Here is a 27,665-nt window from a genome sequence, read left to right on the forward strand (position 1 = left end):
CGTAAAATACAAAGTGTTGTAAATAATAAAAAATAAAATTTAATTATAACTTGCTAATTCTTTTAAGAGTTCCCCAAACCTAATGCGAATAATAGAAAGGACAAATATTAAAAAGCAGTAGTATTTAAAGAAAAATAATAACGGTCCAAACTAATAGTAATACTGACCTATTTAGATTTACTTGCAATACTCTTCCACCAGCGAGCAATTCGTACTAAAAAAGATATTTCATAGAATGAATTAACAATTCTAGGCACCAAAACTTGAGGTCTCTCAGATTTAATTATCTTATGAAAAATAGTCAAACAACGAAGTTTAACGAAATCAAAGAAACTACATTTTAAAAATTTTTCAACATATCCGGAAATATGATCCCTACGTTCAACATTGTAGACAAAACGAACAATAGTGTTAATGATACGTTTAATTCTAGAGAGACCAGAAGCATTGGTACCCGACACAACCTCAAGCCTATATAAGATTTGGGACATTAGTAGCGAATATGCCAACTTATATCTAATATGAGGGGGATAATACACATTTGTAGCAATAATCTTCCGCAATGTTTGCAAAATTCTGGAAATTGTATTACCAACGTGTGAACTGAAATCAAGCCTTTTATCCAAAATAATTTCCAAGAATTTAATTTGCTCAACAAATTAAATTCTCACACCACTAATAAAAATATCAAAATTTATATTAAATCTATTAAACGGACTGAAAGCAATCGCCTTCAATTTCAAAGGATTAATTGATACACAATTATTAACAGTCCATTCAAAGATAATACGAAGACAAAAGTCAATATTAGAACGTAAAACGTCACTCAAATCACAACTACAACTGAAAAGCAGGGCAACATCATCCGCATACAGAAATGTTTTGCATATACTCGTACTAACATGAGAAGGGAGATCATTAACATACATATTGAACAACACCGGTCCCAGAACCGAACCCTGAGGAACACCCGAATGAACGCGTAATAAACCTGAATCGACACCATTAAGACTGACATACTGAAGTCTTCCACAAAGATAGGAAAGTATAAGTTTACAGGCCGTCATAGAAATATTGAACTCAACTCTAAGCTTTTCAATCATTCTTTGAAAATCATCATCATCATCATCAAAGCAGCCAGAGTTTCTAAGCATTCTCCAGAGTTTCGCACCTATCACTATCGCATTTAATTCTTCTCCTAACAAGAGGAACAAGACTTAACAACGACTGAAAAAGGCAGGAAATATTGTAGCATATTGAGTCCACGTCACTTGTATCAAAAATAATAGATGCATCAAAGTTAGAAAACAATTCAGTTACGCCCTCCCAGTCAATACCATTATAATTTAAATATTCAATATATTCTTGTACATAGCTTATATTAAAACCAAAACAGGCACATATAACTGCATGACGAGACAAAGCTGGATACTGAAATTGATCCGAAAATAATAAATCTAAGTTATTTGTAACTAACATAAAATCAATCAATGATGTAGTGATGAGAAATATCAAAATGAGTAGGCTTACAGTTATGTTTAATACTCAAACCCAGATTTAAGCATAATGAACGAAAAAAATGCAGATTTCAAGGCATCAAATAAATTATAATTGAAATCACCAACAATAATCACATGGGAATAAGTGGAGAGTAGCTGAAAATGCTCAGACTCAAAGATATCAATATTTCCATAAGGCAGATAAACTACACCAAATAGAATTTTAAGACTATTAAAGCTAACAAGTAAGAAATTATAGTCGGGCGAGGCCGACCATATAATACCCTACACCTTTGACAAAAATATAATGAGATTTAGTTGCCATAATAAAGCATTTAAGTTGAATTGTACTAAGCCGTTTATTGTTGAATAAAATTGTGGACATTTAAGTGAAATTTTGGTGGGGGCTTTTCATAGGGGCTATGGTCATATAAGAACCTATTATAATGGAATTCGTGGGGGTCATCAAATCTTGTATACAACTTGGTTATTGCAGCTTTTTGTCGAGATATGAGTATATTAAACATAATTATGAACTTAAAAGCCTTATTCGGCAGGTTCAGTTGTATGGGGGCTAGGTGATATAATGGACCGATGGTAACCATTTTCAATAGGCTTCGTCTACGGTACCATAAAAGATCATGTGCCAAAATTTATTGAATTATCTCCAAAATTGCGACCTGTAGTTTGATTATAAGTTTTAAAAGCCCTATTCGGGGGTTCAGTTGTATGGGGGCTAGGTGAAATAATGGATCATGTACCAAATTTTATTGATTTATCTTCAAAATTGCGACCTGTCATACAATTTTCACTTTTATTATTGTCATACAATTTTCACTTTTATTATTTTTTTTACAAAATAAACGCATATTTCTGCAGAAAAGGATAATAAAAAAAGAATAAATTTTATTTACTTTTATTAGAATTTTATGTTGTAGTTTTTACAATAAATCGTACCATTTCTGTATTAGTATAAATTACCAAACAGTAATTGACATACGACATTCTGAATTTTCAAAAAATCTTAATTATGTGAACTTGTTGTGTTAAATTTAACTTAGTTTAGCATTATTTTATCTTTTCATCATGATTCAAAAAAGTCATTTTAATGGGGGTGCTAATGTTTTGACCAATGAAATTCTTAGGAATATGAAATTTTTGTTCCCATTTTTTAACGACCTACCACAACTATAAACAAAAAAGTGTAATATCTTTCAAATTTGTCTTTTTTTGTTATAACTAGAACTACTTTAAGGAAAACTTCAAGAAGGGGGTGCATTTGTTTTGGACAATACTGTATGTATATATTATTTTTTATATATATGTATATATATTTTTTTTATTAGTTAATTTTTGCATACTATAGTATATTATAATAGATTTAGTATATTAAAATAGTCATACAGTAAGAGCTCGATTCTGCACTTTTCTGCATCGTTTAACCGTGATTATCTCTATTATCCATAATTATTCGAAATTAAATAACATGAAATCCATATCTACTGTTTTTTGTTTCTTTGTATTTTATCTACGATATATAAAATACTCCGTTATAACATCTTCCAATTTAGAAAACGGTACAGAACTTAAATCGAAAATATTTTATAAAGGCGTCAGCTTCTACTTTTAAATCCGTTGAGAAACTTAAAATCGGCATGGATTCAACTATGTTACTGGCTTATAAGTGCTTTAAGATACGAAAATCCGGTTTTTTATAAGTATAGAGATGTTTGACAAATTTGAAAAATTGTTCTTCTCCGATCTACCTTTCAGAAAAATAGTATCATTTTCCAGGGGGTTATTGTGTATTTCGATTCCAAACGAAAATACTTTCGAAATAAAATTCCGATTCGAAAACTAATTCGTATTGTGTAATACGTTCGGAAGATATACAGAGTTGTATTTACGTTTTTATGATTTTTATACACATTTGTTATAATAAATTAATAAAGTCTGCTATTTATAAATTCTCTTGCATCAGCATATAACGCCAGTTAAATTTAGATTTTAGTATTGTTTTACTACTAACTAATGTTTGAGTGAATTTATTCTTAATATTATAAATAATTTGTATATTTTTTTTGCATTATGTTGTGACGACTATGTATTGCCATCATCTCATCTAAATATTATGGAAAGTTGTTTGTTCTACTTGGTGTGAGCATTATAATTAAAAAATTAACTTCAATAAATATTAAAAACCAGAATTTTATGAAAATTTCAAAAATTATAGAAGACAATAAACAAATTCTATCTACGGATTTTTCAACTATCTGGTATTTTGTACTAATATAACGGATTGAAACTGAAATTACTATTATCGAGTATTAACAAAAAACTATCTATACCTAATGTTAGGATCCCGTTTCAACTAAAAAATCCATAGACATTTTTTTTCTGAAATATCTAGATATTTTTTTCTAGAAATTTCGGAATTTTTTAACGATGTTTCTTGCATTTGCTAACAAATTTCTTAAAATCTAAGTACAAATTTTGTCCTCTTGATATTTTTAAGTTTTTGAAATTGATGGCTGATTAAATTTTAAATCGCTCTTTGGATTCAGTCAATAACTACATACGAGCAAAATTATAATTTACCTGAACACTATTACATTTGGAAATAAAATTGTTGCTCTGAAACTATATCGTAACGAAATTTCTCATAGTTGGAGGTATTTAAGAGTTGAATGATAATTATAGGTAATCGTGGCGGGACGGAGACCAGTTGGTAGCCCTCTACAGATATGGAATTACTTCCACTGTGAGACTCCACTTGGTCATGACATGTGATGAGCAGGGCAATGATTTCTATGCAAATGCATGTTTTTAGTCAGTAACTTAAAATAACTTTTAACTAGTTTTGTTTTCGAATCAATAAATTTGCTACAAAATGACAATGATTTGTTGTTGCATATATTGTTATAAATGCATAAATTGCATATTTTGCTTTAAACTGTATAATTCCAACATTTTTATAGCATATTTTTTTCTAAAACAAATTGTTTTGATTTCACTGAATTTCATATTTTTACAAAAAATTTGGTGTTTACATGCATATTTAGATTTAGATTTTTTTTAATTTCAAGAAATTTCGATTTAAAATCAAATTACTAGCTTCTACGAAATACAATTTTACATAGCTTCATTTAATTAAAGTCACAATACTGCGAAAGGTATTTTGAGTTTGTGCTGCTAATTGTAACGTCTAAAATATTGGTCCTTAAAGTATCGGTTTAGTATCAATTTCTGAGTCTGCCCATCTGTGTGTCAAAAGATAACTTGATGAAATTTTGTTCTTACATCTCTCTCACGTTCATAATTCACTTAAAAACAACACTTAAAAACATTACCAAAAGATAAAATTCGGTAGAAATATAAATTATAGAAAAATACTTTCATTCACCAAATTTTATTAGAATTGCTGTCAAGCTTTCCGCATTCAGAAATTAAATATATTCTATTAAAGTTGTTTCTTAGCCTTTATATTTGTCATTCTTGAGGTCGTGGATCCGTAAAGTGATTTTATAGTACATAAAGCAGTCCTTAAAAACCTATATATTTGTTGTGAAAAACTTTAGATCTGAATATCTATTAATATGTATCTTCACAAAGAAATATTATTTGGTGCATATTTTTCACATTTTTAGTGTATATTTTTCCATTTTATAGTGCATATTATAAGCGCATGTTTTTAATTTTTTAGTACATAAAAATCCTTTCCCTGGTCATGAGTATCTCTGCTGCAAAACATTTTGCTTGTAAAAAAATTAACTAAAAATAAAAAATGATGTGTTTTGTATGATCGCAAATGTCAGTTAAATTAATAACTTATAAATTATTATCTGAATAATTCTATTTAAAAAAAAAATTAAAATAATATTAAATTAATAATTTAATGTATGCATTATTATGAACCAATATGTAGATAACAAAAACAACAATTAATATAAAAAAATATAATTCTCAAATGCAACCGCCATTTAATTTAATTAGCATTTTAATTGCAAATTTTAAGCTTGTGTTTCTACTAAAACTGGGCCGATCTCTCTAAATTATGTATATTTTATTAAAAATTGCACAATTTTTCAAAAATAAACTAAAATTAAACGCAGTTTAAAACAAAAAAGTGTTTTGAAAGAATATTCAAAATCTTATCAAACGATAAAAACAAAACTTATAAATCTGTTAGTATGTATGTAGAAAAAAATGTGTTGAATAATTATTAAGGATTTAAAAAAAAAATATATATTTGTTTTTCTTTGCTTAATTAGAAACGAAATAAAATTTAATATTTTCCAGTAATTTATTATTAATCAAATGTGTCGTTATATCGGCATCTTCCATAGATGATAATGTTAAATAACGATCCATAATACTAATTGTGTACCTTGGATTTATTTATACGTTTTATTTCTATTATTCTATTTCATGTTAAATTATAAAAAACCGTAGAAGATGTTAAATTAAATTCATTATTAACTTTATTTAGTGTTGTTGATTAACACCGTTAGTTATTTGCATAGTTAGTCAGTTAGTCCATCAGCCAGCCAGCCAGTTATTCTACACTATATCCATAAAACTAACAAACAAATACATACATACATATGTATGTATGCACGTTATGTACAGTATGCCATTCACTAAACTCAAAAAGAAAACAAAATACGAAAATTTTAAATTAAAAAATATTTAAGTTGATGAATTATAGCAAACATACATACATATGTACTTAAATATGTATGTATGTATGCATGTACAATAGGTCTGCCCTTAATAAGTTGATTGATTTTGTTTTGAATGGATCAACATATGGTAACTGATGTTAGTAATGAACACTACAGCAGAACTGGAACTGAAATCAACTAGAACTTAATTCTTTTACAAAAGGAAAACTTTTTGGTAGGCCTGACTATTTCAATTGTTCAATTCACAATCAAGTTGTATATTGTGTCTACTAAAGTGTAGTAACAGTGATAGTGTACAGATTTTTGAAGCAAGTCATAAGTTTATGATGGTTGCATTTACGAAAGGAATTTTTTGATTTTTCGAAAGAAGAAAAAAATCCCAAAATAAAAAAATATTTACGAAAATTCGTAAATAAATTTCCGAAAATCGTATTACATAATGCAGTTTTTTCAAATTCGTAATTTTTCCTATTCGAATCGAAATACACAATAACCCCCCAGGTATTTTTTTGTGTCACACAGTGTTATTTAATGCAAATCGTTTGCATATACCTTAATAAATAATACAAACAATTTATTATGCTTGATGAGGAGATTCTCAAAAAATGTTTCAAATAAATTTTTTTAATAAGTTTTGTAATTAAATTATTTGAAAGTATAAGACTACAAATTATTAAGAACATAGGGAGCTCTATCTCACAGTTATAAGCGTTTAAAGCTCAAAAACATTCAAAAATTATGAAATATTCAAAATTTTTTATGACGTTTGCTCATGAAATATTTGTTTAATACTGTCAATGAGGATTGGATACACTTAAAGCAAAAATATATTTCATATTTAGTCCATAAATATATAATGACAAAATTATTGATTTTACAAAATTAAACATTTTTTTTGTTTTAATACTTACCAGATATTATTCTAAAAAATATACTAAATTATAATTACGCCTGTCTTTTTATATAACTTTAAAAACTTCATATATAACTAAGTCGTGTAGTGTTTTCTTAGTTTTTATTTTGTTTTTACAAGAGCAACGACTTATGTTTAACATTTACATATATTGAAAATCTCTTAGAGATATAATATATATATGTGATAGCATTTTGTTTAAATCCAGTTATTTAGTTCCTTTTGTGTTTTTCGTAATATTTACTTATAAATTTGTCTGTTTTGTTTACATGATTCGACTTGTTTAGTATAAATTATATAATTAACATAAAGTTTTTTATCGGTTACTAGCAAATTTATCGAAAATCGATGTTGTACAATAATGACCAATAAAAATTTTGTATTTTAAAACATACAACAAATTTAACACTTTCTGCAATATTTCATCATTATGCATATAATATAATATATAGTAGGCCTTAGAAAGTTACGTTTTAAATATTTATAATATATACTTCATTTCATACAATCTTTCACTTTTACAAATACAATAAAAAAATATAACATAAAATTAAAAATTTATAGTATTTTTATTACAATTTTCATTCCCATACTTCAATACAAAAAGTTTTGACCTTCTTTATATAAAAAACTTTAATATTAAGTTTTTAACTTATTTTTTTTCGCTTATAAAATTATTGATAGATGTTATTTTTTCTCTTAATAGTTGCACAGCACAATCTCCAAAATATATTGTATGCATATGGTTATGAATTTAGTTGTCGTCGCTTGTTTCACCGTTTATAACTTGATTGAAAAATGGATTAAGAGCTTTAACGGCCACACCTGAAATGAATAATCAAATAAGTAATAATTATATGTTATGCCTAAAAAGACCTTTAATGTATGTATGTATGTATGTACACTGAAAAAAATCCATGCCCAATGTATACGAAAAATGTCGTACATTGTACGAATGGTTCGTTGTTTCGCACCACGAAATTCTTTCGTAATATATACGAAATTGTACGAAATATTTTAGTATAATAAAATATAAAATATTCATGAAAAAATTAATTTACATAAATTGAAAAAAGGGAATTTTGAATAAATATGGTAAAATTTACGAAATATTAATTTATTCAAACATTTTTGTTCATTTTAAAATAAATTTTCTAATTTTAGTTCAAAATTATTCTTCACACGAATTTCCAATTTTTTTTTATGAAAATAATTCGTGAAAAAATATTATACTTTTTCTTAAATTTTATAAAAATGTTGTAGTTTTATTTAATCATAATATAATTAATATCATCATGTTTAATTTCGCTAAAATTTAAGAAAAAAATATTACGAAAGGTTTTCGTACTTTCGTCAAAATAGAGAAGGGTTTTATTAAATAATATTTCGTATTATATACGAAATTTTTGTAAATATTACGAAAATAGAAGTTATGAAATTTTTTTTCGTAAAGTTGAGCATGGATGTATGTATGTATGTATGTATGTATGAAACATTAATTTACAGCTTTTTAATATAACATTCAATAAAGCAGAATATAATAACTAGAAAAATAATATTTACCTTTTCCTGCAGACTGATCCTTCGAATCACGCCACGCTATAAAAGATTCCTGGGGTATAACATCAGCATCATTTAGTTCACCAAAAATAGCTCCCAATAAACCTATAAATAATAATGTATATTACATTGCATTTTATTTTACGATAAAAGATTAAATAGTTATAGCTAAAAATGTCAACATTGTACATATTGTATAATTTTTGATTCGTCGACTTTCGACTTTATTATTAGTGGTAGAGATGACGGTTATTTTATTTACCTCTTGGATGTTCTAGACTGTGAACCAACAATTGTATGGCGTATAAACATTCCAATTCCAAATCTTCTTTAGAATCTAAGTAACGCAGCAGCACAGGTATGCAAATTTTTTGGAAGCACGATAAATCTAAACTATAATTAATGGAATCCTTTATAGCAAAGCTGGTTAGTGTTGTCGTTAAACTTTTAATGAAAGTTTTATCCACATCTACAATATTTCCCTAAAAAATAATATACAAAAAAAATCAGTATTTTATATATAAGTCTAAGTTTTAAAAATTTAACTCAGGGATGAAGAAACGTACATATGTATTAAAAATAACCCATGACTAAAATTTTTAATTTTTAAAATTAAGCCTTCAAGACTTTTTATTCCTTTAAGTATACTAGTTTTAGGCGTGTATTTTTTACATTGTTATTTTGGTCAAAATGGCTTTATATTACTGAATATTAAATAAAAATAAATAAATAAATAAATAATATAAAAATAAATATATAAGTAATATAGCTTTATATATTACTTAGCAATTAAATTAATCAATTAAAAAATTTCGTACAATGTTTTAAGTTGTTGCATGGTTTATTTCCAATTTTGAAGTGAAAAATTTACAAAATATACTCTAGCATATACCATAACATGAAAAAATAACAATTTTTGCACAAAGAAATTTCAAAATTAATATTCTGCATAACTGTTTCCTTTTCTTGCAATACTCAAATCGCAAAAATTTTTCATCCCTGAATTTTTAAAATTCAATCCAAACGTGTATACATACATTAATATAATCAATGACATTATCAGCATTGGAGCCCTCTTTTAATAACTGGTCTACATGCTCTACAACACGTTTATTGCGCTTTTCTTTAGGTTCTTTATTATCGATCTCTGGTTGGCTTTTTTCATTTTCGACATATTCAAATTTCTAAATACAAATAAACAGAGTTTACACAACTAATTATTAAATCAAAATATATTATATAATTTACATGTATATTCTTAGCGTGTACGAATAATTTATATTTGATACGTATAAAATATATAAATTACTTACATTTGTTTGAATAAACTTGCTAACTTCATTTTCATTCATAAAATCTGTCCACTTTATCTGATTTTTCTTCCACATGTTTCGTGTAAAACTAGGACCGACCTCTCGTGTGCAATATTGTATAAATGTTTTAAGGAATTTGATGCTAAAACTAGAAGATCCACTTTCACGTAACTGTGAGCTCCATAAATCATTTACAGTTATTAGTTTCTTAACAATTAAGGGTCCTTGTAAAAATAGATAAAAAATATATAAGATTGTGATTATTTTAGATCAATTTCATAAAAATTCATACCGGTAAATTCGAAAATGTACAACCATAGATCGGGTATATCCACCATTAAATCGCTAGCAAATTCGGCAAATTGTTTATAGGCTAAGCGGAAATGTTCGACGGAAATGTATTTATTTTCAATTAAATATGCTACAACATTTGCCAGATGTCGCCTGCATATTGGTCTAACCTCTGCCAAATGCAAATAATCCGTAAGTATATAATATAGTAAACCACATCGCTGATTTTCCTTTATTTTCTTTATGCAGGATACAGTCGTGATATCTATACATTTTGAGTTGGCAGCGTTTTCAACCATCTCTATTACAACAGCCTTAATCAATTTCAAATCTGCTTCAGTTGGCTCTTCAAAAACTGCTGGGGGTGCAGACGATGGCTGAGTTGATTCACTTGCTGCAGGATTGAAATGTTGCTGTTGATGCGTAGCATTGGAACCATAGTAAGAAGATTGTTGTTGGTTATCACGGTATATACTAGAACTTGATGTTCCACCACTGCCTGCTGACATGCCAGACATTTTCGTTGAAGTCATTCTAGACGAAGAGGAACTGGACATGGGTTGTTGATATTTCGAATGACTAGCAGATTTTTGCATATTTGACGAATTACCACCTCCCATTCCACGAACTCCCTGGGTACTACGAGATGAAGAATTTTCTCGCGAGGCTTGTGTTGAATTATTTCGTGATAATAATCCTAAATTTTAAAAATGTATTGGTTAATATTAAGATCTTCTTTACTTTAACATGTATTATTTTCTTACTACCATGATCATAACGATCACGCTCCATGGAGCCCTTATTGTATGAACCTTTATTGCGTGGTCCACTACGTTCTCTATCACGATCGGAACTTCTGTTTGAATCCATCGACAATGCAGCAAAGGAATTTGATGGTGTTGTTGTTGGTTGCGATGATGTTTTAGGCCACAGGAATAATGAAACACCACCCATTTTCTTATTGTTCATATCAACTGTAGTCTGTTAGTAATTTATGGAAAATATAAAAACAAAAATTAGGCACTTTTTTATGACATATGTATGTATACTGTTATAACCTTATTCATAATTAGAATAAAGCTTTTCATAATAAATTTTGAACTTTTTTGAGCAGTTTTACATATGTATATCAATAATGATGAATTCATTGAATAATATATTTTATGTAAACTTTATTGGATTTTACTGGAAACTTTATAATTATAGATATTTTTACATTTGTTTAGTAGTATCATTATGTATTTTTGTATCAACTATTTAAATAATTATGATAGTAAACAAGTTCAATGTGGCTATTATAATAAATTAATTTTATATTAACCTATTAATGCCCACGGTGATCTACGTAAGGTAGAAATGTATAATTTGGATATGATAGTTTATTTGTGTATATAAACCGATTTTAACTCAGTTTTTTCTTGCCTAGTTTGGAAGAGTGGGCATTACCATGAATTTTATCCCTTAAATTCATATATTTTACACAAAAATCATAAAAAACAGGTAAGATTTTCATTTTGTGGTATGGACTGATTTATATGGTAACACACAATTTTCTTTTGTGTAAAATCAAAAATAATTCAAAAGCGTAAAATTTAAACTCGTGTCCTCTTTTTTACATTTTTTTGCAGCAACAGATACATATATAGACTAAAATAACATGCTTAATTTTTTGATAATAATTGAAATTAGGTTCCGAATTTTTTGTTAAAAATATGTATATGAGTAAGTTTTCGTGCAGTCAAATGTTATATCCTTAACAGAAATCCGTGGAAAATTTAATATATCCACAAGAGGGCAATTAAATAGATATACATATATAACCTACCGGAGACAACTAAAATATGTATTTTCAAAAATAACAAAAGTTAGGTAAAAATTACTCAAATTCGATTTATAATCTTTAAAACATGTTAAGAAAAAATAGCAAGTCCAAATTTAAATAAAGTTGCATACTGGGGAATTTATGGGTTAAACATTTTTAAATTTAGTCAACACTGAAAATTTCTGTCATAGTTTTTTCTTTTTTATTTCTTAATCCCATACACCAGATAGTTTTCTAGCAATTTCTTTAAAATAACATAATTTTATTTGAATTCATGTTATCAGTTGTAACCATTTTCACTTTTTAATTTACATACTTCTTTGACAATAGCGTTAGTAGTATGTATGTGGTAGTGATTATGATTTTTAATACTTGTTGGATATAGCTTACCAGATGTTTGCAAAATGTTTACATTGTTATGAACAAGGCATTAAGTATCTCATACATATTTTTCTTACAAACTTGGGAGGAGTCGATAAGACTCCTTTAAAAAAAACTTACCAGTCCAACCAGTTTACTTGAGTCTACAGCCAGAGTACGGTTACCTTTACCAGTTTGTACATGCCATGTATCATCATTATTTAAATTGCCAGATTGACTATGACTGCCGCCTCCAACTCCACCTTGTTGACGTTTAAGGCTACCTGTGTCACCTCGTTGACTATGGCTTCCACTGTAATTGCTAGATCGACCATCATTACGACCACCACCGTCGCGTTTGCGTGAATCACCACCACTGGGCATTGAGTTCATATAATGATACGGATTGCTTAATTGTTCACTATTAGCCTCCTTTTCGATTTGTTCCATAGTCTTGGGAGCTTCATTTCGTGTTGATTGCCATTTCTTTTTGCGTAAATCAATTACATCCTGCAGCATAAATCTAACACGTGATGATATTTTTGAATTCTCATTTTTTGATGCAATGTTTTGCATCCTTTGTATTACGCTCTCCAATGAGTATTTGCGTTTGTCTTCTTTGGGCATGTTTGTTTGTTCAAATTTTTGTCCAACAGTAGTCAAAAGTTTGCATAAACATTCCAACATATCTTCGTTATTGGGGTCTTTAAGTAAGGCTTCAATACAGGTGTGTATAATTTTGCCGGTAAGTATGGATATCTTAAAAAGTTCACCAATAAAACGCACTGTACCACCCGAACGCCTCCGTATCTTGCGCTCTTCTTCATCCAATAAAGCTTCCAATTCAACCTTTTCATTTGGATCTTTGCAGTTGTTAATCTTTTCTCTTATTGGTTTCAGTTTTTCTTCCTTTGCACTGCTCTTGGTTACATTCTGAGTAAACTCTCTTTCTGTTTTGTCCAAAAGTGCATTGCGGAAGTAAGCGAGATTGGATTTTGTTCCACTTTCCATGCGTTCGTCCCGGGCTTTTACTTCGTTGATTAAACGGTGACATAAACTAGCATATGATACTGAAAAATTTGGCTCATCGATAGCCTTTTCGAAAACCAAAATCATTACAGCTTCCATTTTCTCCATGGTATCTATTTTAAGTTTAATAATTTCTTCCACGAGAGGTTCAAACTTCTCGGGAGTTAGTTTATTTAATATACCACGGACACGGCGTATCAACTCGTCCTTTTCACGTTGCGCCTTCGTTTCCGGATCAACTTGTTTTTCAGCACCTTGAACCAATACGCTGGGGCGCCAGGCGTTATCGGCTTCATTCAGTTTAACGTCTTGATTAAGGGATAGATTTAAATGTATTATAGGTTTGCCACTATTACGATTATGATGACCGTCTGCACCTCCGCGACCAGACATGGAACTCTGCTTCATATAATTATTTTGATAATTGCCATCACCACTACTGCTTCCCCTGGCTCCACCGAAGCCACCAACCATTGACTGCACCTTTTTGTTGCCTCGTGATGCAAAGGCTGGCATTAAATTGGTTTGCGAAAATATTGAGGTGTTTTTCACTTCAGGTTGTATGCGAGAAGCCTTCGCTTCACGCAACTGCATTAATTGTTCACGATTGTACTGTTTTTTTCCACTAGGATTAGACGGAGACCACTGACCTTCATTGTAATTAATCAATGATTCAAATGATTGTTTATTGTTGGCGGCCGCTTCATCTATGGCTTTGCTTTCGCTACTACTCTGTTCCTTATCATCTGTACTTTCTTTACTAATATTATCATTGCCAGGTTCCGCTTTTTCATTCTTTGGAGATTTTGTTGACGTGTTATCGTTTGTAGGTGTCGAAACTTGTTCATTCTTTTGTTTACTTTCTAAATCATTTTTTGTTAAGACATTAGCTCTATCTGTTTCATCGTGTGATTCATCCTTCGAAGTCGCTGTGTTTTTACTAGCAGTATTTCCTGTATCTGTGGCTGTAGCTTCAACTTTAGGTGATACGGTTTTATTTTTTTCAGTAACATTATCAATCTTTTTGACAATTTTGTCAGTATTTTTATTGGTAGAAAACACGTTTTCATTATTTACATTATTGCTGTTTTGGTTATTATTGTTGTTGACAACATCGCTATTAACAATATTGTTATTTACTATTTCAGTCAATGTTGTTGCCGTTGTTACATTATTTCCATTTGTTGCATTTGAATATTGGGTTTCTTGCTGCTCTTGTTCTTGCTGATCATTACTATTAACAATGTTTATTTGATTTTGTTGAGGTAATGTTAAAGTTTCTTTTTCCCCTAGTTGCATAGTTTTTACAGATTCCGTTATATTGTAAATAGTAGATTTATCTTGTTCACTAGCACCGAAATAATCCCCTGTACAACTTTCTTTACTCTCGTCCTTTTGTTTACTAGTAGTATTGATATCACCTGCAGTTTTCAAGGATGCCGAATTTTTTTCTTCCTGATGTTTATCTTTTAATTGTTCTTGTTGTGGCACTTGTTGGTTAATATAATTTGTTGGAAGCGATTCTTGAACACAATTGGAATTTGCAGTAGTAGAGGTTGTTGATACATCAGACACTTGCTTTATATTTTCTTCCGTTTTGCCTTAAAAAGTAAAAAACGAAATTCATTAACAATCAGCTTAATTTATTTCCCATTATTAAACAGATCATCTGCAAACAAATCGCAATATAATGTATTCTAATTTTAACAATATTGAATAATTTATTTCAGTTCTAAATTTGGTGGAGATTGTTTTTTCTTAGCTTCCATGATTCAGGAAATTACTATCTTTTGGTATTTTGAGTTAATATTTGGTAGAACCACTTTTATTTTTTTTTATTATTATCAGTATTTTTTTTATTTTTAAATTTTTTGTCATTATTATATTTGTATCAATATATTATATTTTTATAAGTAAGTTCAAGTTAAAAATTGTAACCGATTAGGCAAATAGGCTAGGATTAATATGGAAATAAATTAAATTCTTATACTTTTATTTTCCCCGTTAAAATTTAATATAAAAAACTTATTTTTAAATTGTGTGATTGTGACCAATAGGCTAGGTTTATTTGGATATAAATTAAATTAAAATTGTATGTGTAAAAATCCTCAGCTCCTTTAATGATACCAAAAAACCTGTATAGCAATCAAATATTTACTAGGTACGAATCTATTTGGTTGCATGGCCAAAAGGTTGGAAAATATATGAAACTCTTGATCTTATAAAGTGTGTAAGGACTGGCAAAACCCGTATACATTCATCGTGTATCATATACATTCAACACCAACTCCTTTAAAACGCTTTGTCACTCCTCTGTGGGGTATCTGTTGTCATTCGGCAAACTTATCCCGAAATAGAGAATTCACTGTGCCCTAAACCACATGACAAATCATTCCAAGGAATGTCCAAAGAGTGAAGTGACATAACCGGTTTTTATTCTCGGAAGACTAGAGGTACTGGTAGCACCTATTTACTGCGGGATTGCAATACGCCAAGGTGAAACATGTCCCTGGGGGATGACTTTGTATGTTGAATTCAGTTTTCAGAAAACCCTAGATATCTGCAAGATCCAAATTTGGTACTTTTTCGTGTCTCAAAAGGTGCTTTTTAAATTTTCTGTAATTTTGAACCTTAAAGAATTATATTATGCACATACAGCCAGAAGAAAATGATAACCTATAAATGGGTAATTTTAATATTTTTTTGATCTTCAAAATGTCCTTTTTAAATTTTTTATAATATTTGAGAATTTATGTGAGCGGACAACAGTCGGATTTACCATCTTCTATTTTAATTAAACTTACCACACATATAATATACATTTTTGAATGGAAACTCATTCCAATGTAAAAATACCGCGATTTGAAAATTAAAAAAAAATGTAAAAAACATGGTGTGACAATAACTAACTCTCTTCTACTTTCTAGTGAAAACTTTTCGATGGTGACATCTTCAGTGTAGGAGTTATAATCCAAAACGTATTTTAAAGCATGTTATTTATACAAAATCGCATTCAATTTCAAAGAAATCTACAAGACAATTATTGCGGACGATGGAGAAAGAAAACAGCGTATGAGAAGTGAAATCTGGGACTTAAAATTCAAATTTAACTGATCAAGAACTTATCGTAATCTAGACAACAAAGTAAAGCTAGTTCTATATCGCAAAAATAATTAAATTGGTAAGTTTAGGATATATAATAGTGGACAAAAGTTAAACAGTTTATTTATTTATTAATTTATTTTGTAATATTGAGCCTTCGCAGCCAAAATAACAATATTACATAGTAATAATAAATACCTGAGATCAATCAGTAATATAATTTAAATATAAATCTTTAATATTCATCTGTTGGCTCCCCAGCCGTACACAAAATATTCATAATTAATTGAAAAAATAATGCAAATAAAAAAGTCAGTAAGGCTTAATCGTCCATAATAATTTGCATGTACATTTTACTCAAATTAGTCCTGCAGTTTAAGAGATACATGACAGTTCCTATATAATTAAAAATTGATTACATTTTGAATTGTTCTCTGATTTTATTTTTAATTTTCATATTCATAAAAAACTTTAAATCAAGTTTTTTACGTTTTGGTTGATAACTCCTGATCTAAAGGAGTCTCCATGGAATATCACTAGAATATAGAAGAGAGTTTAGGAGTACTCATTCAATGCCCTTTTATAGTTTTTAACACGGGACATTTGACATTGAACTTTACACAATAAAAATTTGACCTTTAACTTATTGGTTAAAATATTTTATTTACACAATTTAAAAACCGACATAAATATTTATGTTGGTTTTGAAGTAATTTCAAAATTATGGGTAATTAATGTAAATGTAAATAATGTACATTCACCAAAATTTAAGCAAGAAACATAAAACTAAACATTAAAAGCCCTTATTAAATGCAAATCTGTAGGAAGTAATAAAATACCTTTTAGTTTTATGCACTCACGCAGCACTCTCAACGATCATCGCGATGATCTAAAGAAGAGACCTATTATCACTAATTTGTTTTACAGCTGGTACAACTGCTTTTAACAATTTATGGTGAATGGTATATAACATTCGGCACAGCCGAATATAAAACTCTTACCTGCTTTATATTAAAAAACTAATTTAAAATTACAACTTTTAAAATTAAATGTATAAAACACGTTTTAATAAATAGGTATTACATGTAATGAATCACTTCTATTTTCTTCAGTATCCATATTACTAAAGTGCAAAATATTACTAATATTACTACAACCATATAGAAAATAATTTCGAATAAACGTTTGCTTTTGCACTACCTTCAACCTAGTGTATTAATGTTATGATCATTTTAAAATTTCTACAATTATACAAAATGTTTGTTTTGCATATTAATTTTATTATTGTTTAGTACCAACTTGCCTACCGGGGCACCCATATCATAAAATAGTTTGATCAAAATATTTAGCCGGCTAACATACCATATCCGCCGGTGAAATTGATCGGCACAGGTTAAAATAAATAGATATAAAACTTTGCCAAGAATAAAAATGTTCTGTACATAGGTACCTAAGTAAATTATTAAAGTAGCATCACTTGAACAGCTGACTATTTTTTAACTAGATAAATGAACCGCTAATGGCCTATAGGCTAGGTTATTGAATATTGTTTAATAAATAAATAAAATAAATTAGTTGTCAAAGTTTGTTTTGAAAATTGTTAACATTGTTTATGTCGGCATTTTTAAATTGTGTTTTGATATTTGTTAAAATTTGTGGAAAGTTGAAAAAGTGAATTAAAAGTGGGTTTAAAGTAGTTTACAAGAGTTATAAATTGTATAATATATTTACAATTATACAAAATGTTTATTAATTGTATTATTGTTCAGTACCAATTTGCCTACCGGAGCACCCATATCATAAAATTATTGGATCAAATTTTTAAGCCTGCTAACATACCATATCCGCAGGTGAAATTGATCGGCAGAGGTTAAAAATAAATAGAAATAAAATTTTGCCAAGAATAAAAAAGTTCTGTACATACTATAAATGTTCGCAACACCTAACAAGGGTGGGATGTTTGGAAAAAAATCACATTAGTATTTATTTCTAACACGTTTTATGATGCATTTTATGTATAAAAATTTTGAAAATCCAAGTATCTTTTTTAATATGTATGATATACCTATGTACGTATATGTATTAGCAAAATTAAATCACTGCATGTCTAAAGAAAATGATACCATCTACATACAAATGTATGTATACTCTCCATAGGATTAAACGTAATCCCCAACAAACATTAATAAAATTGAAATTTTGTAAGATAATGTAAGGGTGGTGGTTGGTGAATTACATTATTAGTAGAGCCAGATAGTTGCCGGCTTTTTACATACACATGTTTACTTTATATACCAATACATTTTTTTTGTCAATTATTATGAAAAGCAAAAACATAAAACATGTGCGTTTATTATTCACAAAATATTTGTAAATGGCATTAAATTGACAACAATTTGTATTCATATGTTTCTCTTAGCACTTGATATTTATTTTCCCTGCATGTTACACATATGACAACATTTTAACATAACCTCAAAATTCAGGTTGGTCACAATTTAAAGAGCAAAAAAAAAAAAAGAGAATGACAACACCAACAATGTGCGTGGTGTTGTCTTTTGTTCATAGAGTATAGTAATTTTTAACAAAAATGCATTTTTCCATTCATACCATTTAAGTATTTTTTAACATTTATGGCAATTTATTTTATATATGTGTAAATATATATATATATATATATATATATATGTTTAACTTAAATATTTTATCTTCTGTATTACGTTCACTATACACGAGTTATGTTATTAATATATTAATTTTATTTAGTTGCAATTTTATCACAGATAGTTATTTTTTGTGTTTTTAGTTAAAAAAAACAAATTTTATTGGTTTTAATTAAATATATATCAAAACGGTTGAGTAAATACTTAAAATATTATTATAATTTATTTGAAATTAATTAATAAAATTTTTTTTTAATAATTGTTATATAGAGACACAACTTATTTAAGGTATTAGCACAGAAAAAATGATAACGCGTAATGGACCTGAACTTTGCACACGTTTTTGTTCTTTTTTAGTTCTTCTTTTATTTCAAAGACAACCTTATAAACAACAGATGAATGTACAAAAGATAAATGTGTGGTCAGGTCAGTGCTGCCACATAATGTAAAAAAAGCAAAGATGGAAAAAACGCTAAAATTATTGTATTTTTTCATTTTATATGGTATCACAACATGAACACACGTTGCCAGAAAAGAAACAGAGGTTTGTTTCTTGTAAAATCTATACATTAATATAACAATGTGTTTTTTTTACTTTAGATGAATTATGAAAACATATTTTATTTATTAAAAAAACACTTATACTTAATGTAATTCATAACTAAAAAGAGTACGTCTATATATAAAATAATACATTTAACAGAGTAAAATTATACACGAGTTTTTGTGTTTTGAAGACACATACATACAATTTGCTAAAAAAATTTTGTGTGCTTATGATGGCGCACATGATATTTTCTTAACAAATTGTCGCATTATTGTTGTCTAGTGCAGGGCTTTAGTACATACATATATATGTACATACAGAGTTGCTCATAAGTATTTTAATATTTTTTGTGTGTACAATGAATAAATTAATTTGTCATATTGTCTAAAGGTACGTTCAGACCTATCAAATATTTGATGAAAAAGACGTAGCCACTTGACAACTTGATGCACGACACAACACTACGACTCTTTTATACTATTTTCTTTTTAATGGCCAACTGCAATGTCCGTTTATATCATCTCACCACGCCTTTATTTATGCCCCATTTAGGTTTGGTTATTGTCAACGATTTGGTTTTGTGTGTATTAGAGGAAGACTTTTCAAACTTCTATACTACGACTGATATTGATCTAAAGACGTGTATGCCTGAAAGATGTTATCCTTTGTAGCTATATCACGCTTCAAAATAATACAAAGAGTGAAATAGATAAAATCTCGACACATAATATATTAGAGATATAGCATACAAGGGTTATATTGCAGATTCCAAATGGACAATTCGCAAAATAAAAAAGGTTATTTTCATAGATTGTTTGAAAATGCAAATTCTAAGGGAATGTGGAATTATTTAAGGGTGGCAAATTGTGATAATCTTGACTACGTAGGTGAAGAATTGGAATCTCTAACGGAAATCAAAATTTAAATTTTACAGGGGTCACGTCATTTTCGTCAAACATTGTATATGTGTGAATGTAGCTTAAGAATCTGATTATGGGATTGCACCATTTTTTTATGTAATATTATTAAAATGACGATTTAGACCATATTTGAAATATTATTTTTTTTCCGGAGATAATTATCATAATTTTATATTAAGATTTAATAGACCCTTGAGGTATCTAAAAATAAAAATTTTTGTTATAAGGATTTGCACTTAAACATTCCAAGATATATATTCTTCTGTTGTTAATTAAATTAACTTAATCATTTTCATAGCACAAGGAAAGAAAAAGTTGGCTTTTATGTATTCTTGTAATTTCCAAGGCAATTTAGCGATATACAACTTATAACATGGCTTAACAGGACGTCATTATATACAGTGGATTTTAACTTTATACCCTCCACCACCATCAGTGATCATAGAGGGTATATATAAGTTTGTCATTCCGCGTGTAACACCAAGAAATATTCATCTAAGAACCAACAAAGTATATATATTCTGGGTTTTCAGCTATGTCCGTCTGGTTGTCTATGTAAAACACGCTCATGTTAAAACGAAGCAACGGAAGTTATCATAATTCAGCCAAAATATTCATTATTATCCGGCACAGTTTGGTATTGAAAATGATTAAAATCGGTTCACATCGGGAAAAGTTATGAATCAAAATTTAAAACAACTCCGAAAAAATAAGCATTTTTTACACATTCTGATATAATTTTCTCGCAAACTATGCAAGATAATTTCATGAAAATCATCATACGTTTCTATATAGGACCTTGATTGCCAGAATCGGTCCATAATTTCATATACCTCTCATACAAAAGTACATATTCCCGGAAAATTAGTTTTTTTTAATAACTTCCGTCAGAATGTCGATATATTCACAAAATTTAGTACATGGACCGATCGGTCCATGATTGGTCATAGCTCCCATACAAGGTCCCCTTCCGAAAATCACTTAAACGCGCATAACTCATTGCAAAATTAGACTTTCCATATAAAGTTTTGCACAAGTATAGCTCATATACACAGAAATATTTCTGTGATATTGTTTTCCTATCCTCCCATGCAAGGTCCCTTTCAGAAAAGCACTAAAAGGCACATAACTCATTACCGAATTGAGATACCCATAACAAATTTGGCGTACATACTATTCATGTACACAGAAATGGTATTTCAAATTTATTGCACGATCGAACCGATCATTGATCATAGCTCCCATAGGTTCGATCTCGAAATAACTAACCGTATTTAACTAACATTATAAACTTTAACGCTTGCTACTGACTCAAAAAACTTATTTATACATATACATATGTATACTATAAAATGTATAATCCCCAGAAAAACCAAGTTCAGCAATGGAATTCGACAAAAAATTATTTTATATTAAAATAAATCTTTCTACTAAGTTTTTATAAGAATCGGTTCATAATTGGCCTTTCTCCTTGTAGAGTCTTTAACTGCTATAAAATCCGAAAAGTGCAAAAAAATAAACAAATTTTGTAGGAACCAACATATTTTTCTTCCAAATTTTATGATCATCTGTTTAAAATTGACACTACACTCATAGGACCTTTTCCTTCAACAGAAAACTAAATTTCCCATAAGTACATATTTAAGAAATAAAAATACTCCTACTAATATATATGTATGTGGATCGGTCTATAAATGATCTTACTTTCATTGAGAAAATTCGAAAATAGTATTGATATTCATGTAACTATTGATATACTATAATAATTTCAGTATTAATGATTAAATCGTAGCCATATCGCTGAAAAAAATTTTATTGCTCCCAGATGAGCCAAAATTTATAAATTATCTTAGAAACCTTAAAGGTTACAGCTAGAAAACGTTTTAGAAACTATAAAGATCGTGGATTTATTACAAATTTATTTCTCTTCTCAGCCTACGTTTATTCTATTTCGAAAATATAGTGTGACGATAAATACAGGGGTACATAACTCTATGCAAAAAATTTGGATCTGCGAATTTATTCTGAAAAAGATCAACGGAAAATGAAAGTAGACAATTTGCCCAAATTTGTTTAAATTTGTCTCATTGTTAATTTATAGGTATTTTAAACAGGTCATATGTAATATCAAAAAAATTGAACAGATCTTTTCAGATTTTGACGAAATCATACATACAAAATTAAAAGTTCTCCAAAATTTCCAAATTCGTTACGGTTTCCACAGTCCTAGACTGTAATTAATGCCTACCTGTCGTAGTATGACAATATTTTATTTCAATACTATGGTTTTGTTTATAATATCAACAACAACATATAAAAAATCAGAGTTGGACCATGAAGGGATCCATAGAAAATCTAATTTTAGTAAGCTAATTTATTGTATTTCTATATTTAAAATTTTTAATTTAATTTTTTGATAAATCTAGAAATATATTCCAATTTAATGCACATTGAAATACAAATGAAACCTACGTTGACACTTTTTTCCGTTAAAAATCCTTTTGTTAAAACATAAAATTAGAAATTTAATGTTCTAATTTTTAATACTTATTCTCTTAACAATTTTACCATACTTTCATAAAGTTGTTATATTTATTATTAAAAAAATAAACATGTAAAGGTAAACCACATCTGACAAAATAAATGAACTTAAAACTTTTATCTATTTATTTTTATTTATTTTATTTGTAATTTGTAAGCCAATTGGCCAATTAATAAATTTTGTCGTAAAATAAACGCACTTTTGATGATATCGTAATAGCAGATGATAAAAAAGTCATGCAGACAATGATTCATATTGTTCAATATGGAATATGAAGTTAAATCTGAGTAAGTCAGAGATGATGGTTTTCAGGAAAGGCTGGCCAAAGATGAAAAATGTTTTTATGAACAAAAAACTATTGAAAGGGCTTAATATTTTTATACTTAGGCGCCAATCTGTTGAGTATAGAAACGATTTTGCTTAATCGACTATTAATACAACTTGCATAATTTCATTAATAAGCCAAACATAAACTTAAGATCAAAATGGAACATCCAAGTCTTATGCAGATCAATAGTCATGATACTCAGGTTTGGGGATTTACAGAATTTGTACTGCAACTTGCAGAGGTACTTTATAAAACGGATATTTAAATAATGCGGTGACATTGGACTCTGAACCAGAAGAGAGTCACTTTTATATCTTATGTCTACATCTCAAATAAATTTACAATACAATATAAAAATGACGACACGAAATAACTCCCAATTAGGAAAATGAAATAAGTACCAGTAACATTTAAAAAATCATAAATTGGCCTTTATTTAGTTTTATTGGAATTATTGGGAATTATTTCATTATGAAATAACTCCCAAATAAAATTGGGATTTATTTCATACAGAATGTTTTAGACTTTATTTCATTTTATTGGGCCTTATATTATTTATGCCCGAATTCCGAAAAGAAAACAATTTTTAAAATGTTGTATTAAAACTAACCGATTAGTTTTGTGTGCTGAGTGTTTTTCATACAAAATTTCTTGGTTAGTCTTGAAATTTATATTTTGTAATTGATTGGTAATTTTGGTATTTAAATTCCTTTTCATGACTCGATATTTATTGGGGTTGTTAAAAACTTTCTTCCAATTATCTTTTATTTCTTCAGAAATGTTCAACTGATAGGTATTTTATAGCTTCATGTTTCTGTCTGATATGTGATAGTCTGGAGCGTTATTTGCCATATACATGCTGTATAACATATTTGTTCAATTCACAATAGATGTTGTATCGTTGTATGTCAGCAGCTGCTACAATAGTCATAACAATATTGTTGGTATTTTCTATGCAAAAGTTCTATACAACTCTTACGGCAAATTTTCATATGTTTTTCGAATATCGTAAGAAAATTCAGTGTTGTCAATTGTTTAAATAAAAAAAATTCAATCGATTTTGGCATAAAAAACGATAAAGTGGTAACACAGAAATTACAAACAAACAGCTGTTTACCAAAACAAAAAAAAATTATTAAAAACTGTTTATTTATTTGTTTAAAATGTGGAATAATGAAAATAATAGAATTTTAAATAAAAAGAAATCAATTTGGTTTATTTTGCTCGTTTAATATTATTTGTTTTTTTTACTTTTGACATTGTTTGTTTTGATTGTTTATTTATTGTGAACATAAACTTATGAGTTGCTACAAAAATCTGTTCACAATTACTGTTACTACACTTGACTGAACAATTGATCTTTTACGATTTCACGATTGGGTAAATCTCGAAAAATTAATTGATTTTTGAGAATTTTTTTTGTATAATAAAACTAGACAAAATTGTGACATTAAAAATATTTTTAAATTTACTGATTTTTGTACTGCGCTTTAAAGTTGAACATTTTTTTAATTAAAAAAAAATTAAATTTAAGAATTTTTCGGATTTAATTTGAACAAGAAAAATTTTCAAAAATAAATATTTCAAAATGGTTAATATTTTTTGCATTTTGTTTAAAAATAGTCTAAAATTAACCAGTTTTTGAACTTTAATGGAATACATCTTAAAATGTTATAATTTGTTAGCACTGAAAAAATGGGTCAAAATTACTAAATATAAAATGTTATCATTTGATAGCTCTAAAAATGGGTAAAAATTACTACACAAGTTTGCTCCATTTTAAGAAATTATGATTTTAATAAACGTACCAGCTCCTTTAACCATAATAAAGGAGTACGAATTATGTTTTCGAGTTTATTGTCAGTATTTACATCGTTATTGTTATTGCATTAAATGAAGCCATAAAATATTTACTTTAACATTGGTATTCTTAGTTTTTATACCCTTCACCTTCGTGAGAAGGGTATATATAAGTTTGTCATTCCGTTTGTAATTTCTATAATATAATTTTCCGACCCTATAATGTATATATATTCTGGATCCTTATTGATAGCGGAGTCGATTAAGCCATGTCCGTCTGTCTGTCTGTTGAAATCAGTTTTTAGAGGACCCCAGATATCGGCGAAATCCGAATCTTCAATAATTCTATTAGACATGCTTTCGAGAAGATCGCTATTTAAAATCAGCAAAATCGGTCGGTAAATAACGGAGATATGAACAAAAATCCGAGACAACCTCTGAAAATTTCATCAAAAAATTGTTATAAAAGCAACAACAACACTGAATATAGAAAAAGATTTACATGTGTGTGTGTAGATGTATTTGGTTTTATTCAGCAGTGTATTTTTTTGTTTTGTTTGGAATCCAAACATACAAAAAATACACAGCAAAAAAATATGATTTGCATTTTTTGTTAAAATAAAATAATATTCCCTTTTGTATTGCAAATATATTTTTTAATGAATAGAAAAAAGTATTTAAAACGTTTTCAATTATATGAGAGTAGATTGTGAGTTATTGTACAATAATTTTTATGCGAATAATGTAAGTTTGAAATTTAAAACTAATACAAATTTTTTCCAAGTGCTTTTGAAAACAATTTTTTTTACGATAAACAAAAACAAAATCTACGTCTCGTCAATGTTTACCAGCAATGAATCAGAGGTCGAAGTCGACCGGCTTCTAGTCGGAGCTTAGCCGCCGCCGAACTATGTTTAGTTGCTTGAGCCGCCGCCGAAACATTCGGCTTAAATCGACTCAAATTTTTTTAATGTTTTTATTAACAAGACTGTAAGATCAATTATGTTTAAAATACACTATGGTGAAGGGTATATAAGATTCGGCACAGCCGAATATAGCACTCTTACTTGTTTTTATCTATTTTATTATAATTAAAATTGTTGTTTTTTTTTAATTTTAAAAAATATATAATGGGGTGCAATTTGTTGTACTTAAAAAACATTTAAATATACATATATATCAATTTTAGATCTTAACTAAAAAAACTAATTTTCTGTATTTTTGTTTTAACTTTTATTACTTTAAATGTAATAACAAAACAATTACCAGAGCACACTGAATATAGTTTCAAGTATAAGCAAAAAATATGAAAAGAAAAACACTGTTTACCCAAAAGCGGCAGTGGATCTCCTTATTATTTCAAATGACTCGAATAATAAGTATAACTCTGCAGAAAGTAGTGATGGTAGTTTCGATGATGATAGTGAGAATGAAAATTACATTGAATAAGAAAATAACTGAAATAATTTACTATCTATTTTCAATTAATAAAAAATTAATTTTAGTTAAAATAATCTGAATTAACCGTCTTTTCTATACCCGAGCAAAATTACGTACATCAATACCCAACATACCCGTGTATGTCATACAATTTATATGGCTATTTCATCTTTTTATACATTTCTAGTGTATAATTCAGATAATTATTAAAACTAATTTTAAAAAACGTCTTTAAATATTTAAATTAAATAGTTTTTGATAATAAACCATTAAATTTTAGCAATTTCTTTTAAAGTTTTTTATTACTTTCCTATTAACAAAAATATCATATCCAAAAACCTAAAGAAAAACGTAGATGTAGAATTTGACTTTGTAAAATTTTGATTTCAATAAGCTATTACTCAGTGACCGGGAACAAAACTTTTCATATATTATTTACTAGCAGCATGTACCCGGCGTTGCCCGGGTTTCTTCGAAAATTAAAAAGAATATTTTTCTATCTGTAATGACTATACTTTTTTTAATAGATGTCAAAATTTAGCTTATAACCATAAAATAGTTATTATATTTTTCCGCATTTTGTTTAATACTTAGTTTCTGGACCCACAAAAATAATGAAAATGAGCTTATATTAGGAAATTTTAACTAATTTGTACACAAATTTAAGAAACTTTCTTCGAGAAATTATACTGAAATCATCAGCATTTTCAATCACTGGTAGGACACTTTCAAATTAGTTGTTTTAATTTTTCCACGTGCAGTAGATTTTAAGAACTGTTCAGCTTAAATTTGGTCACACTTTACTTTGAATTGTAGTGCCCTGATGTAAAGAGGCAAAAAACTTCGGGGCA

At 28.2% G+C, this 27,665-nt stretch overlaps 1 protein-coding gene across 4 annotated transcripts in view; it reads right to left on the reverse strand.

Annotated features, from left to right (window-relative positions):
• Positions 1-7,182: 7,182 nt before the first annotated feature.
• Positions 7,183-27,665, reverse strand: part of LOC111682212 (eukaryotic translation initiation factor 4 gamma 1) — an 82,034-nt gene continuing 61,551 nt past the window's right edge. For 3 of the 4 annotated variants that reach the window (XM_046955519.1, XM_046955596.1, XM_046955630.1), the window contains 8 exons: positions 12,585-15,073; positions 11,026-11,242; positions 10,263-10,958; positions 9,971-10,194; positions 9,695-9,841; positions 8,920-9,139; positions 8,661-8,762; positions 7,183-7,922 (listed from right to left, as the gene is read on the reverse strand). In XM_046955519.1, the coding sequence (XP_046811475.1) occupies positions 7,852-7,922; positions 8,661-8,762; positions 8,920-9,139; positions 9,695-9,841; positions 9,971-10,194; positions 10,263-10,958; positions 11,026-11,242; positions 12,585-15,073 (4,166 nt within the window). In that variant the 3' untranslated portion in view covers positions 7,183-7,851. The remainder of the gene's footprint in view (positions 7,923-8,660; positions 8,763-8,919; positions 9,140-9,694; positions 9,842-9,970; positions 10,195-10,262; positions 10,959-11,025; positions 11,243-12,584; positions 15,074-27,665) is intronic. The other variant, XM_046955562.1, reaches the window with a different exon arrangement.

Source organism: Lucilia cuprina, chromosome X, assembly GCF_022045245.1.
Source record: "Lucilia cuprina isolate Lc7/37 chromosome X, ASM2204524v1, whole genome shotgun sequence".
Lineage (NCBI taxonomy): Eukaryota > Metazoa > Arthropoda > Insecta > Diptera > Calliphoridae > Lucilia > Lucilia cuprina.